The 15542-nt window shown below is 33.8% G+C and overlaps 4 protein-coding genes across 7 annotated transcripts; 2 read left to right on the forward strand and 2 right to left on the reverse strand.

Moving 5' to 3' along the window:
- Positions 1–1050: 1050 nt before the first annotated feature.
- LOC106646502 (uncharacterized) lies at positions 1051–3979 on the forward strand. Its single transcript, XM_089589668.1, has 5 exons — positions 1051–1139; positions 1234–1349; positions 2643–2791; positions 2881–3390; positions 3479–3979. The coding sequence occupies exons 2-5, from the start codon at positions 1337–1339 to the stop codon at positions 3770–3772; spliced, it is 966 nt and encodes a 321-aa protein (XP_089445794.1). The 5' UTR covers positions 1051–1139; positions 1234–1336; the 3' UTR covers positions 3773–3979.
- A 1531-nt stretch (positions 3980–5510) lies between these two features.
- On the forward strand, positions 5511–7226 carry RpL6 (ribosomal protein L6). 3 transcript variants are annotated; one of them, XM_089589342.1, is made up of 4 exons: positions 5511–5582; positions 6035–6211; positions 6308–6581; positions 6818–7226. In XM_089589342.1, exons 2-4 carry the CDS (start codon positions 6035–6037, stop codon positions 7162–7164), a joined length of 798 nt encoding a protein of 265 aa, XP_089445468.1. In that variant the 5' UTR covers positions 5511–5582; the 3' UTR covers positions 7165–7226. The 3 variants fall into 3 exon arrangements, with proteins under 3 accessions (XP_089445468.1, XP_014219427.2, XP_014219428.2); XM_014363941.2 differs by having other exon boundaries at positions 5561–5585; XM_014363942.2 differs by lacking the exon at positions 5511–5582 and adding an exon at positions 5621–5644.
- Positions 7227–7267: 41 nt separating this feature from the next.
- LOC106647576 (uncharacterized) lies at positions 7268–10380 on the reverse strand. Of its 2 annotated transcripts, none has more exons than XM_089589341.1 (9): positions 10293–10380; positions 9959–10206; positions 9469–9866; positions 8746–9393; positions 8361–8655; positions 8053–8281; positions 7711–7969; positions 7448–7644; positions 7268–7380 (listed from the first exon to the last, which is right to left on the reverse strand). In XM_089589341.1, exons 1-9 carry the CDS (start codon positions 10378–10380, stop codon positions 7268–7270), a joined length of 2475 nt encoding a protein of 824 aa, XP_089445467.1. The 2 variants fall into 2 exon arrangements, with proteins under 2 accessions (XP_089445467.1, XP_089445466.1); XM_089589340.1 differs by having other exon boundaries at positions 10260–10380.
- A 692-nt stretch (positions 10381–11072) lies between these two features.
- beta-PheRS (phenylalanine--tRNA ligase beta subunit) lies at positions 11073–14199 on the reverse strand. Its single transcript, XM_014363995.2, has 11 exons — positions 13920–14199; positions 13750–13805; positions 13395–13616; positions 13057–13323; positions 12799–12978; positions 12563–12738; positions 12280–12484; positions 12121–12201; positions 11958–12050; positions 11603–11882; positions 11073–11524 (listed from the first exon to the last, which is right to left on the reverse strand). Exons 1-11 carry the CDS (start codon positions 13975–13977, stop codon positions 11373–11375), a joined length of 1770 nt encoding a protein of 589 aa, XP_014219481.2. The 5' UTR covers positions 13978–14199; the 3' UTR covers positions 11073–11372.
- Between the last annotated feature and the right edge of the window lie 1343 nt (positions 14200–15542).

Below are 15542 nucleotides of genomic sequence, written 5' to 3' on the forward strand. Positions count from 1 at the left end.
TTTTGATCAACTTGGTACTTACTTTATTAATTTTGTATCCATGTATTTGTAATACATTATTTTGTGAATGATGAAGATTGTTTTATGGAAGATTATTTCATATTTTTAATAATCAAAAACTACGTTTAATATTATCTGATTGAAAAATAATTTATTTAATTAAATCACGTATAATTGAGATTTCGATCAAAATCAGTATTACTTCTTGCTTCTGCGGCACAAATAATTTGATAATTGTAACATATTGACTACATATTAAAGATTAATAATCCTCAGCAAAGCACCAATGCCCGTACCTTTCCGGTTTGTATCACAAGCGGCTCGGAGAGGGGTTCAATAGTTTTTTAACAAAAATGTTTGCGCTGTAAATTTATATACGTGGCCATAGGTATGATTAATACATTTTGTTTTTTTCTGTTGATTTCCAATTAATGGGATGGCAGTTACAAGGCACGAGTGCCGGAAAATTCATTAAATCGCACACCGGCTTACCGTAAACAAACCGAATTTCATACGAATATGATAATCTTCGGCGGGCCGTAAATCATTCGTAATCTAACAGTGGACACATCCCTGCTATGCCCTGAAGAACGCTCATGCAATCCATGTCCATCATCACTTTCTTGAGTTTTACCATGTGTGTAAAGATATTTACACAGTTAGAGGTTAAGTATGGTGTTCTCCATTTCAAAATCGTTTCATTAATGAAATGAACGTATGAACTCTTTTTCAAGAAGAATCATGATTAAATTTAAATAACTTGGATCTAGAGATAAAATTAAACTCAACGTGCAACTTGCCTTAGCTTCCCCCTAACTTGCCGTGACATAGCCTTGACACGTGAAATGTCAAGCTATGGAGAGAGTGATGGGTTGCGTATGCTTTAGCTACAATTGCCCATTGGCCATCTAGCGACGATTACTTAAGCTGCGGTGCCGCGGCCCGCGGCGACTGCGGCGAGCGACGAGGGTTGCAAGTTTTGCAAAGACTGCACACGACACCGGCATTCTTCGCTGCAGCAGTTAGAGGCTTGCAGCACTTCCAGTGAGATTGTTCCGGCAATACTTACATCCAGATCAAGTCGGTTGACCGCAGGCGGTACATCAGGCAATCCTTTCGCTGTCCAGTTACGTATTGTGGTATGTCATCGTAAAAGTTTGTATTGTTCAAAAACATTTACTACATATTGCAGGCTTATCTCGTTACTAGTAATACTTTTTTTATGTTTTCCAGGTGACGATTATTTTTGTGTTTGACTGCTTGATGAAGTGTTTACGCACTACTAACTGGAAATTCGATTATCCGGCTGTGGGTCATCGCGATTCACCTTATAACAATGGCAATCACAAGTGAGTACTTAAAAAAAAAATTTGATTTTCATTTCAAGTAGGATTTTAAAGATTTTTCAAGTTCGTAAGACTTGAATTTTCCAAAGTAAATTTCCAACGACGCGGAATTTATAACTTTTCAAAGATATATACTTAAAATGACTCACATGCTCGCAAAAGTACTGCACAAAGGGACAAGTGTGTTACTTTTATTGGAGTGTTTACGTAGGTATATACTTTTACTGCCATCATGGGATTAATACAAGAGCACGTGCGTATGTTATGATTGTTTACATTTATTGTGCCCCAAGCACCTCGGGTGAAAGAAACTTGATATTATTTTAAGGCGACTGTATTGCTTGCGTACTTACTAGCGCGTAAAGTGTTTATCTCGTAAAAGACTAAAACCAACGGGTAAAAGGTCTCGACTGATTTGTTCCTGTACACAAAAAAACCTGTAAATATTATAAAATGTTTACCTTTGGGCACTTATTCGAGGGCTTGATTTATTTAATAAAACCAACTATGGCAAAAAAGTTGATCGTTATTTTGACAATTCTTTTAGAAATTTGAAATCAACGATTAAAATAAGAACTAAGTCCTTTAATTACAATTCATATACTTACTTTGATTACTTAAATTTTTCTCAGTAAATAGTATACTATAGTGATTCTTTGCTCGCGCGCGCGCGTGTATATATATACATGATGTATTTACGTGATACTTGTAATTGAAACAGAGAAAAACTTACGTGAGAGCAAAGAAGATAGATTGTGTATCGTCTTACACATATTTAATGCCGATAAGTTATAAGTAAGGAGTAAGGGGATCGAGTTTGATAAGGAGACGCGTTTTGAATTCAGACGTCAGCGTTAAGTACTAAAGAACGGACGATAGTGTTTTATACTTAGACATTGAATATATATGTTGTACTTGCAATGGTTTGCGATGTAAAATTTTGCAGTGCGTTAAATTTTATTTACTTCATTGTATAGTAATTTAAACGGTACGTGTACTGGTATAATTTTTTTACTCTCCAGTCCAGAGTCCAGTCCAGAGACGCATACATTTTTTTTTTTTTTTTTTTCAGTGTAAAAAAAATTACAAATCCGTCTTTTTCATAACTGCGATTTGCACATAAACGCGTGCAAGGCTCAGTGCAAAATTAATCGATGTAAACACAAAAGGCTTCTGCTTGCCTTGATTTTTTTTTTTTTTTTAATTAATGATGAAATGTATATTTTTATTTTTTTTATTTTTTTATTTATTGAATCAAACACTTTATAATATTTTAATCAAACACTTTTTTTTCAGGGATGAGTTTAATACTTCTTGGTATTAGCTTAATAATTCTTCAAGCCAAATCAAAGTGTAGGCACGTAAGAAAAATGGGTTCCTTAAAAGCTGACTGTTTTAATCAAGGATTAAAACGTATACCTGAAGATCTGATCAAAGAAATTGAGGTACGTTTTTCTTGAAACATGTCGCAACTATGGCATGTCTCGGTAGTTTCTTCCTCCTTTAGGAATAACGTTTCTGTTTTGTCTCTTAGGTTTTGGATGCGCGGCATAATACGATACCGCAATTAGTAAACGATTCAATAAAGTGGTACCCCTTTTTGAAAGAAATTTACCTTCAAACTACTGGCTTGCTAATGATAGATCATACAACATTTTCTTCCTCAACACAATTAGAAATTTTAGATTTATCCAACAATCTTATCAGGGACTTACCACAGAACATTTTTTATCTCCCTAAATTACGGAAACTATATTTGGATCATAACGAAATAATAGACAGCACGTTTAAATCCACTAATGTAACGTCTCCACTGGAACATTTGGACTTGAGCATGAATAATCTCACTGGCATGCCACGACTTCTGTCTTTATTCCAAGTTGTGCTCTTGAATTTAACAGGAAATCCAATTAAAAAAATAGAAATCGAAGATCTGGCATCAATGTGTTCTCTTAAAGAGCTCATCGTGGACAAAAATGTTTTTGATGATCAAGGGTGCGGTTGCCTCATAATCAACAAACTACTTTCCAAGTGGAGTATTAAAGTGAGTTTAAAGAATTTTCGTAATTTACTCAATGAATTATCTTTAGGTTTTTTTTGTCTGATATACTTTTTATTATTACCTTGTACAGGTAACTGTGACTACTCCACTGCAATGTCAAGGCCAGAATGGATGTAAAAACGTTGATATGTTATTTAATCACACGCTCTTCATGCGAGAAAAATGCATGACAAAACTGCAAGGCCGAAAAGAAAGTCGGCACAAGAAAGCCGAAATGGTTTATTGGAGTCTTGCCGCTGTGCTTGCAGTTCTGATTTTATGCATCGTTCTGTATTGCTGGTACAGGCAAAGAAGAAGTGGAACGTACAAAAATAAGGAAGTTATGTTAACAACAGGTTGTGTGGAAGAATTTCCAGAAGTGTAAGACCAGTTACTGTGGACTGCCAAAGCCTGATAATGTGATATTTGGTGCTTATATAGTAAGACTAAAATATTTTACTCATCAGCGATTACAACTTTCTTTAAGAAAATTTATATCGGCAAACATAGCATGCTAATTTATTTAGGATTATTTCTATATAATTTTATGTTTTCATAACTGTACAAGCATTATTCGTTTTATATCATTGAATTAAAGGTTTTTTTTATTTATTATTATTTTTTTTTACTGTAACTTTTAAATTATTTGTAGTATAAAAAGTCAACAGAGCTTTACTAAAAAATAATGTTAGATTAATAAGACATTACATGTTGAATGGTTTCAAGCGAGGAATAAAATACTTATTTTATATGTAAAAAATGTTTATTGACAGTCAAGCCAAACATGTGAAAATGTAACTAAAACATAAAAAAATTTACGAGTCGCAATTTGTAGTTTTTAAATTTAGGTACAAATACTTATAAATCAATTTTTACTAAGTTAAACAATTGAACGATACTAGTAAGGTCCACGCTTAGTTTGATAATAATAATGATTGTGTATTTTACAATTGTATGACTTTAATTCAACAACATAGCCGCTTTTTTTTATTTATTTATTTATTTGTTTTTTTTTCAATGTACATGAGACTCAACGGTTTTCTAAAAAAAAAAATTTTTCAGTGTGTAAAAATTTTGTACAAAATATTGTTTGAATTTAAGAATAAGAATTAATCTATGAAATATAACTTGGTCAATTTCTTCCTCAACCCTTTGGTATCCTGATTTTTAGATGTTACGGATATGATCCGTTTACAAATTTATTTGCATCACGCAAGATTCATCTAGATGCTGAGTTGGTGTATGTATTAGGAGTAAATAATTTTTTAGGTGATCAGTCAGTTACTTGTGTTCTAAATCTTATCTAACTTGAATCAACGGTAGTGTTTTGAAAGTCCTTATACATTTGTAATGAATGAAAGTAAGTTCTCAATGAAAATAACATTTTTCTGCCTCGGGCGTTTTTGAGGCCGGCTGTGCCCTTGGTAGGAAAAACAGTGTTCGGCACAAAAGTGCCATCCATATCTGGGGCTACCTTACGGTCCCTCGGGCCGCAAAATGGCCCTGGATACGATTGCACTTTAGTGACGAAAACTCATTTATTCCTCAAGAGTAACGTGTATTATTTTTCCATCTTATTACAACCCAATGGTAGAGACACGTAGTTATGTTTTAAACATGAGTTCGGTGTACATTTTGTCATTTGTAAATTATACTAATTTTTATTTGATAAATTTAATTATTTGAAAAATTTAGATAACGTTTAACTGTCAATATATAGAGGAACTGTATGTTTACATTTTTCGCACCTCGAGCACACATAAGTGCCCATTGAAATATGTCCATTGCATATGAAAATTTAAATTTTCAATTCTTATCGCAACGAGGCTTACTTCTTTCAAAGCATTCAAACTATAAAAAAAATAAGCCAAATGAAAATATCCTATCTATTAGAGAATTATACTTTTAAACCCAAGGGCCTACATTATAGGAGCTTCAAAAATGTTTACCAATAAGGCATTTCAAATCACAAAATTAAGTTTCGTTGCCCCTAGATAGCCCCGATTCTAAATTTTCTGAGAGCTACTCAGCTAAATTAAAAAATTTTTAATAAAAAATAAAAATTTAAAAAAGATATCAGCGCCATCTATAGATGCACATGTATAGAGTAGTAGAGTACTTAACAAAGCAGACGGTACTGTGGAAACGGCCGAGTTTCTCTTTCTAGCGGAGTGGTCGTGTGGCGTGTTATCAAGGTAGTGAGTGAACTTAAATACAATCCGCGAAAATCTTTATTTCTGTGATATTAATAAATATTGTAAGGATGTGAAACTCTTGTTTAATATTTGCATTACCAATTGTAAACCGTCGTTTTCTAAAAATATCCAAATAGTCAATATTTGACGGTCTGTTATAGCAAGTGTTCAGTGTCTCGTCGTTACTTCCGAAACATTTTTTTTTCTTATTACGGACAATCCTGCCATCGTATAACTAGTGTAAATCATTACCTATTTTTTATTCAAGCTCGGATTCGTTACATGTTCGTTGGTCAAATGACACAAATTTTCTGTTGTTAATTTTCTCAACCTAACCTATTACGCGACTTCACACTGTGCAATTGTGTACACAAGAGTTTCACGCAACTTTTGATAAATACTGCTGTTAGCTGCACATCCACCCATACTAATCAGCATGATCTAACTTCTAGATGGCTGATACCAAGGCAAAGGAGGTAAAGGCAGCTGCACCTGCAGTTAAGCCCAAAAAGAAGATTGGCAAGCCCAGGAACTACAGTTTAGGAAATGGAGTCTACAGGTTCAGTAGAACTCGCATGTTCCACAAAAAAGCTATCTATAAGTTTCTTGACAAGAAGACACCCAAGAAGGTAAACTTCACATGATGTTTTTTTGATCAAACAAATGCTCAAAGACCTTTTAGACAAGTTGTTTTTCAATTCCTAAATGAAACTTTGTTTGTACAGGTTGTCCCCAAGAAGCGCAGCACAGTCGTGAAGACTATTGGCGGTGAAAAAAATGGAGGCAACAGGACTGTTTTGCTTAAAAAAAGGAGGGCAAATTATCCAACCACAGATCCCATCAAGCCTCACCCATCTAAAAAGTGCTTCAAGGATCACAAAAGGCACCTCAAAGTAAACTATACTAAGGGAACTGTCCTTATCCTATTGGCTGGTAAACACAAGGGAAAGCGAGTTGTATTTTTGAAACAACTTAAAAGTGGATTACTGCTTGTCACAGGTGAGTTAATTATTAATTCATAGTTTTTTTAATGCACTACAGCCATATTTAATAGATTTAAATCCTTTATGATTTTTGATTAATCACATTCACTGCTCACGTAGTTTTATTTTTTTTTCATCAATAATTTACTCAATGTGCTATTAAATATCATTTCATCCAGTGCTTTTTTACAATGCATAATATTAAATATAAATTATTGATATCTCATGATTTTTTTCTCTCTTTCCTTCTAGGGCCTTTCAAAATAAATGCTTGCCCATTAAGAAGAGTCAATCAAATCTATACCATTGCCACGTCCGCAAAACTTGATCTTAGCGACTTTAAAGTCCCGAAGCACTTGAATGACGATTACTTTAAGAGGCAACGTGAAAAGAGGGCCAAAAAAGAAGAGGGTGATATCTTTGCTAAAAAGAAGGAAGGGTACAAACCAAGTGACAAGAGGAAGGAAGATCAGAAGGTCGTTGATGACAAGGTCATTGATGCTGTTAGGAAACATCCAGATAAGAAGTATGTATTTGCCTACTTAGGCTCCATGTTTGGACTGCGCAGTAGCCAATATCCACACAGAATGAAGTTTTAATCGTTAAAATCTTTAAATACCTACAACATCTTAAGGAATTAATAAAAAATTGTAAAAATTTATGTTACAGTTTTCGTTTTATTTATTTCATGTAAGTTAACAATTACTTAGATGATTTAATTCTTATCGATCCCTTAACTGGCATTGCACTTTTACATTTATTAACTTGAGTGACTTGATTCAAAAACTCAGCCTCTAGCCTTACATAACTACCACCTAGACATAAAATTATATTTTGTTATTATTTTCTTATTTACAAAATAAATAACGCATAGGTATATACCAATTGGTTGAGCATTATTATTCCATAGATTGTGTTTAACTAATGAATGACTCTTGGGATGTAGATTATACTCTAGTATCGTTCTCTTAGATAATAATGCTATCATTTGCGTCGCTGCTTTTTCTTCAAAATCTCTTTGATTGTCTTGGTTATACCTTATACTTAAATTTTCACTCCATGAACCCATTCCCTCGCATCTGAAAATTATTGTAAATCTGTACCTTATTACTTAATACAATTACTATTATGCAAGAAATTAGTACCTTTTGAGAATTTTTGCTCTTTCCTTTTTTCTTCTAACAGAGTATTCAATTGGCTCCCAGCCGTGAGGTTCTTCACCGTTAGAATCATCCTCAAAACTGCTATTACTTTCGCTTTCCTCATAATCACCATCACTGCATGACTCAGATGACACTGCTGATGAAATAGCCTCAGTCACTTGTGAAGCTTGTCGCACTTTTTTTGCTTTCTGCATTGAAGTTTGACAAGGTTTGTGAAGTCCTGATCCTCCCCAAATTTTAGCTGCAACAATCAAAACACAAGTTAGTCAACACAAGCACAATCATAATCCTTTTAATGAAATTGTGTTGATGAGAAATGCGTACCGAGAAGACCTAATTTTTGACGAGCGGGCAAAATTTCCATGCCCTCCCACCAAAATGTTTCTTTACATGCCAACTTTCCTGGTGAGAGCGAAGCATCGCGCGCTATTAATCTCGTGATTTTTTCAGGAAAAAATAGCTGCGGGGTTTCGAGAGAAATAACTTCTCTGTACGTGAGAAAAATGTTAATAATACTCTCATCATTTTCTGAAACTATATTCGGCACATGTTCCTAAATAAAATTCAAAAAGCCATTTTCTAAATTCTTAAAAACATAAAGCTACAATTATTAAGATTCTGTAAGTACCCACTCTGAATTTGCAACCGTCTCTATTAGTTATCGCTTGAAACCTGTATGCTCTTTGACTACAGCAAGGATATCTACCTAAGGGAAAGGGCGTCGTCCTTTGCTGCTCGTTTATAAAATACTGCGGATTCTCCGGATGATACGAACACCAGTCCATCTGATTGATTGGAAAGTAAATTCCGCACTGCTTGCAGAATAAAAAGTGACAGTCGCCCCATAGTCTCCAGTAAACTCTGCGCCAGGAGCGCAGTTCCGAGCGAAGACAAACTATGTATTCGTTTAAGTTCCAAGTCAAGTCTCTAGATGTAATAAATAAAATGCTTAATCGTTTTAGCCACGTTCAGGTTTCACTTTTTTTTTTTTTTTTTTTTTCATAGAACCATTTGTACCTAGTATGCTTACTGTGAAGATTTCCTTTGCTGTCGATTTTCATGTTACCGGATACGCAAGGCACTAAGTTCGAAATCGATCTAACAACATTTTTTTCACACTTTGTACATTTGAAAAGCGTAGCCAGTGAGCCAAAATGACCTCTTCCGTTGTCAGGATTGGGATAAGCCAGAGTTAAGATAAGCTTGGAAAAGAGTCGGCTCTGAATTTTATCTTTTTTGTCCTTTATAGCTTCAACCTCTGCATTGGTGAACAAATCGGCTAATCTCGTTAGCAAACTATCGCTCAGACAAGTAAGAAGAGTCGTCGTTTTTAGTATTTCCGACATATTGTCGTGGCAGTAGGTGAGACAGTTCTGGAGAAGCGGTTCCATTTGGAGAAACGAAGCGGATACCATGATGGGAATGACATTGCTGATTTCGAGAACGGGCCACTCGGATTTTTTAATTATGTCCTTTTTGACCCATCGCATCAGCCAGTCAAAGATGACGACGTCGCAGTGCACCGATATGTCCATTTCTTCGAGTTTCTGACCTGCAGTGACATCCGCAAAGTAACACATCTTCTGAATCAGTAACTTTTGAGGACAACGAAAGTCCTTCTTTATGTTCTTTGCTTCATCGCACACGTGGATCTCGACTTCGACGCTACATTAAAATATCATGCACTTTGACTTTTTTTGTTCGACTTATAAGACAAACTCGAAATATTTATGTACTTACTCTGAATACTTTTTTTGTTTACTCTTGTCCTTATCTCTTTCTTTGAGACTGTTTAGGCCCACAGCTCGACTTTCACTGATATTTGGAGCTGAAATTGATTTCTTTGGTTCAAACGCTTGGGGTTTTTTTATCACTGGCTGTGAAAGTACAGTTTTGGAAATCATGTAAGGAAGGACGGAATCAAGTATTCCCTCGTGGAGAACGTCGCTTAGGCATCTTTTCATAACGGTCGACAGAATTGGTTCTTTTTTATTCTCCGGTCCAGCCAGTATTGAACTACTTGACTTGTTTAAAGTGCCCTGACCTTTGTCTTTGATCACTTTATCGTTTTCATCAGTTTCTTTTGGGCCTATCGGACAATTTGATTGTTCTTTACCCATTTTCAAAGTGCTTGACTCCTATTTTTACGTGAATATTAATATTTTAGATTTTTTACTACATACCAAAGGGATTGATTGAGATTTTAGAGAATCATAAATAGTTTAAGAACCTTTTGTAACGCTATTTGCAAATTTTTGTCGGCTTTGGTATTGTCTCCTACTCTCAATGGAATGTCTGATTCTTCAAAATCTAAAGTAGTTTTAGCCAAGGCGGTCCAATCGATCTCACTATTTGCCGTTAAAGTAGTTGCTAAATCGTCGAAACTCGAGTTTACTTGATAAGCAGTCTTCATAAAGTCGAAAAACATCTTTACAGATAGTTCTGGGTACGTTTTTTCATCTTGAATTTTTTCAAGAACTTTATTTTTACGAATTACGTAATTTTCAATTAGTCGTTTTGGTGGCATTGACTTGGTAAAAAAATTACAAGCTTGTTACTACTACCTTCAATTTGCGCTGCCACATCACTTGGCTTGATAACGTCATTGGGGATTTTCGGCAAATCAAGTTGCTTGAATAAATTTGGATACATTTTTATGGTTTAAACAATATTTTTGTTATTACGTAATATTACTTATTATCTCAATTTTTACAACAGTATTTTAATATTTTCATTTTTTACTTAACAGTACATTTTGAATGGCAAAGTATTAGGTGAACTATTTACAAAAGATTTTTTAATTATTCTTAACAGGTTAAAAATTCATTAACAGGCAAAATATGACATAACAATAACAATCGTCCATTCATTATTTTAAATGTAAGTACGTGTTCCTACATCTTTTGACTAGGCTACTTTTAATCTTGTATGCTGTTACTAAGGAAGGCATTGATTAAACATTTTTCGATAAATTGCTATTTCTTTTTTATTTAAAGTGGTTTCAAGGAAAAAATAATCACATCAATGACAATAATTAACACTATTAAAGTCAATTAAAACTTTTAATGTTCACGACTTTCGAAAAACTATTGACATCTATAAATTTAAAAATTTTACCGCGTTTTTTTCAAAATAATCTGAGAAATACTTTTACATAATTGCATTATTTTTTAATTTATAATTTTTTACATATTTAAATGTTCTGATACAATAAAATTTTGTAGTTATAAAACAGTTCGAGCTTCATTTTGCGTTAGCGAAAAATATATTGAGCTCATGCCTGATATTATCAACCTATCACGACGCGATCCAGTCCGATTTTTCAATGTTTGATGCACACCATCCTTTACTCAGAAGAAAAAATAAACGCGAAGGCAAATAAACATTTTATTTTATAATTTTTTATTTTAATAACAATCTCAAGTACTTTATAAGTTTTCAAAATGCTTCAAGTTGTTATTCACTATGAATGTATATACAAAACCTTTTTATTGTTATGCTTTGTACAAGTGCATAAATTATATTTGATACAAGAAAATAAATCGTGTTTAGAATTTTTTTGATGAATTAGATAACAAAAAATAATGAGGGAACAATTGAATTTTCTGTGATGATCAAATATCATATAGCAAAATAACGAAAAATTACAAAAATGGTTCAATATTAATTTCTAAAGAAGTACAGGGAATAGTGAGACCAAATTTATTTAAAACATCTGGATGAAGCGTTCCGATTTTGCCAATGATCTTTCCATATGCTACAACTTCCGCACAACGATGAGGGAAGAAGGTTGGATCTGAAAGTCACGAATTTACGATTGAGAATAACTTCAGTTTTCAAATTATTCACTAAATTTTAATGGTGACGTATGTACCTTCCAATGGCCTCAAATGATAACCCTCATCATCTTTGTTGCTGTGCCACGGAACTTCAAGAATATGCATTATCCTATCAAGGACACCGTGAACTAATTCGAACCTGGCCATTTTATTGTAATAGACCACGCACAAACGCCTCTCGTTGCGAGCTCCGACTTCGGCCTTGGGATCCTTTAATATGACGTCGGAAATTTCGAATAACTTCATTGGCAGTGGCATTTTTCTATTTGCCACAATAGTCTTTAAAAGACCAGACAACAGAGTTGTCCTTCCAACCTGAAACGATTATATAAAAATTATATTAACTGGGATTTAAAAGAACTGCTTGATTAAGTTATGCAGTAAAATTACTTGAAATTCCAGGGTTTTCGGATTCGAGATGTGGACTACAGGTAGTTTTTTTATGTCATGTCCAAGCTTATCAGCAACATCTTCTCTTGAACACTTAATACCAAATCGAGATGTTAACGACGCAATTTTAAATATTTGTACAACACTTATAAATTATCCTTACCAATGAAAAAGTCAAAGCTTCTGTAAATCCAGCATTTGCCATAGCTTCCCTCAGTTGATCCGTAAGTTTGTTGAGAGGAAACTGTAACGTTAGAAAAATTTAAATAGACAATCTCGGAACCTATTGTAATGAAAGTTGTATTAAAATCTTAAAAATTACTTCTTTTCCAATACTAGGAGTGTGTGGCACTGTTTTCTTGATATTGTTGTAACCATATCCAATAGCAACATCCTCGTAAATATCACAGGCATGAATAACATCATGCCTCGTGGGAGGGATTTGCACTTGCAAGTCATCATTGTTTAAAACTTCTGTTTTCAAGGACATCTTAGATAGTAGTCTTGCAACATCCTCTGATGACTGACTAAAATTATAAAGAATTACAATTTGACCATTGTTACAGAGAAATAAAAAAAAAATACCATCAACCAAGTAAACTTACTGGATTCCCACATAGTTTGTGGCACGTTTGCTACTAATTTTTTCAGTCCTATATTTTAAATCAGGACTGTCACTTACAGTTCCATTGGGATAAACTACTTCGACTGCTTCTACTTCGTGTTTTGATGAGCAGTACTCACTGAAGGCACAAACTAAGGTATCAACAGCAATTTTTGCCTAAAAGGTCTTCCATGTTAGAATATTGTGCTAAATTCATTACAATATACTATAATTTACCTTTGTTAAATCTGTGGCAGTACACTCAATGAAAATATTTTTAGTCTTGAGCGTTATTTTTGAATGATCACTATTTATGATGGGTGGCAATGATAAAACAACTCCATTCTGATCATAAATAATTGGATAGACAGGGCTATCTTTTATGATCGGCAAATACTGTTTCAATTGTGCATGGTGCTAAAATGACACAAATCTTTAATGAACAAGTAAATTAATCGATTTGACTAGTAATGCACAATATTTGTTTTCTCTTACAGCATACAAGTCCATAATCTCTTGGCCAGTATACTCCTTATCTTGATTTAAAGGCTTGAATTTGATATCGTGTGGTGGCTTAGCATCATAAATGAAAGGTCCCTTAATGGTATCTAGATCGTGTGTTCCTATTGATACCAAAGAACGTTTTCTACCAATGTTTTGATGCAACTTATCTTGTAAATCAATGAAACTATCATAAGCGCTTTGAGTTATCGTAACATTTCTTAACACAGCGGCCACTAAATGCCCTCGCACTTGTAAACACTGGATGAAAAATCGAAAGTCAACAATCTATAATAAGTGCCAAAAAATTTTTTTTACAACGATGTACTTACAGCTTTTTTCATTGTAATCCTTTGTACATTTTTTGGTTTTACGGCTTTGTAACAGGGGACGGGAATCTTTTCCAAGAACACTGAAAGACCCGTGACAAGACCTTCCAAGCACAGTAAATCATAACGATTGGCTGGAATGTCTATCTTGTAAAGGATTTCATCAGAAGCTCCTTGTGTTTGTTCAACTCCCTGTTCTTTAGCTATCATTTGTTGTTCAGTTGTCTAAAAACAGATACATGGTGTTTTAATGTATATAAGAAAAAAATATTAGAACGCCTTTTCTTTATAATAGCAATTTAAACAAAACTTATTTATGAGATATTACAAAGTGAAATAAAAAGATGCCAAAACTCACCACTTCGTCCAATTCCAAACCAAATTGGAAACACAACTTTTGAAACTCATCATCAGCTGTAAACAAAAAAATGCAAAATTCACATATTGTTCAAAAGAGGTACAGTATCGAATGAAAGTTTTACATCAAGCAATACAATAATGCATAAAAATACAGAACAGAAAACTTACTGTATGTATTACCAAGAGCATTAAAAAGCAAGTCGCGTTTGACGCCGACAGTCGGCATTTTTAACGAAAATTTGTAAAATTGTACACGATTGAACAGATTAAACACACAGCAATGAGGTTATTTTAACATACATGTATTGAAGGTTAAGAATAATTAAGCCTTAATTTCCCGTATGCAAGTCTCTGAAGGAGAGTTTCAGGCATTTTAGGCCCTAGAGCCATTCAATCAATTATAAACCAGCCGCAACAACTCTCATCAATATAAAATTAAAAGTGAATGTTGCTTGTGCTGCTTGCGGCAAGTTTACCATTTTTCTGTAACCCGAAAGTATAAATATATAAAAAATCAATATTCAGGTATAAAATAAATTGCAAACTTGCCGCAAACAGCACAAACAACGTTAAATTTTTATTTGGTATTTACAAAATTAGTTGCGGCTGGTTTATAATTAAGTAAATGGCTCTAGGGCTAAACTGCCTAAAGCTCTCCTTCAGAATTTCAGAAGCAATTTTTGGCCAAAAAAGTTTCGACCGCTAGATGGCGCTGATCCAAATAATTATTACTACTTATAGTAGAGCCATTTAATCAATTATAAACCAGCCGCAACTAATTTCGTAAATACAAAATAAAAAGTTAACTGTGTTTATGCAGTTGGCGGCAAGTTTGCAATGTATCTTTTACACAAATATCGACCACCTACATATTTATACTTTCAGGTAAAAGATAAATTGTCAACTTGCCGCAAATAGCACAAACAATGTTTAATTTTCATTTTATATTTACAACAGTAGTTGCGGCTGGTTTATAATTAAGTAAATGGCTCTAGGGCTAAACTGCCTAAAGCTCTCCTTCAGAATTTCAGAAGCAATTTTTGGCCAAAAAAGTTTCGACCGCTAGATGGCGCTGATCCAAATAATTATTACTACTTATAGTAGAGCCATTTTAATGATTATAAACCAGCCGCAACTAACTTTGTAAATACAAAATAAAAAGTTAACTGTGTTTATGCAGTTGGCGGCAAGTTTACAATGTATCTTTTACCCAAACATCGATCTGCTATATATTTACAGTTTTGGATAAAAGATAAATTGTAAACTTGCCGCAAATAGCACAAGCAATGTTTAATTTTTATTTTATATTTACAACAGTAGTTGCGGCTGGTTTATAATTGATTAAATGGCTCTAGGGCTAAACTGCCTAAAGCTCTCCTTCAGAATTTCAGAAGCAATTTTTGGCCAAAAAAGTTTCGACCGCTAGATGGCGCTGATCCCAATAATTATTACTACTTATAGTAGAGCCATTTAATTAATTATAAACCAGCCGCAACTAATTTTGTAAATACAAAATAAAAAGTTAACATTGTTTATGCTGTTATCGGCAAGTTTACAATTTATTTTTCACCCGAAAGTATAAATATGTAGGTGGTCGATATTCGTGTAAAAGATACATTGCAAACTTGCCGCCAACTGCATATACACAGTTAATTTTTTATTTTGTATTTACAAAATTAGTTGCGGCTGGTTTATAATTGATTAAATGGCTCTACTGTAAGTAGTAATAATTATTGGGATCAGCGCCATCTAGCGGTGGAAACTTTTTTGGCCAAAAATTGCTTCTGAAAT

Source organism: Copidosoma floridanum, unplaced genomic scaffold, assembly GCF_036245765.1.
Source record: "Copidosoma floridanum isolate Cflo_tuat_1 unplaced genomic scaffold, Cflo_Japanese_pri ptg000009l, whole genome shotgun sequence".
NCBI classification, from domain to species: Eukaryota; Metazoa; Arthropoda; class Insecta; order Hymenoptera; family Encyrtidae; genus Copidosoma; species Copidosoma floridanum.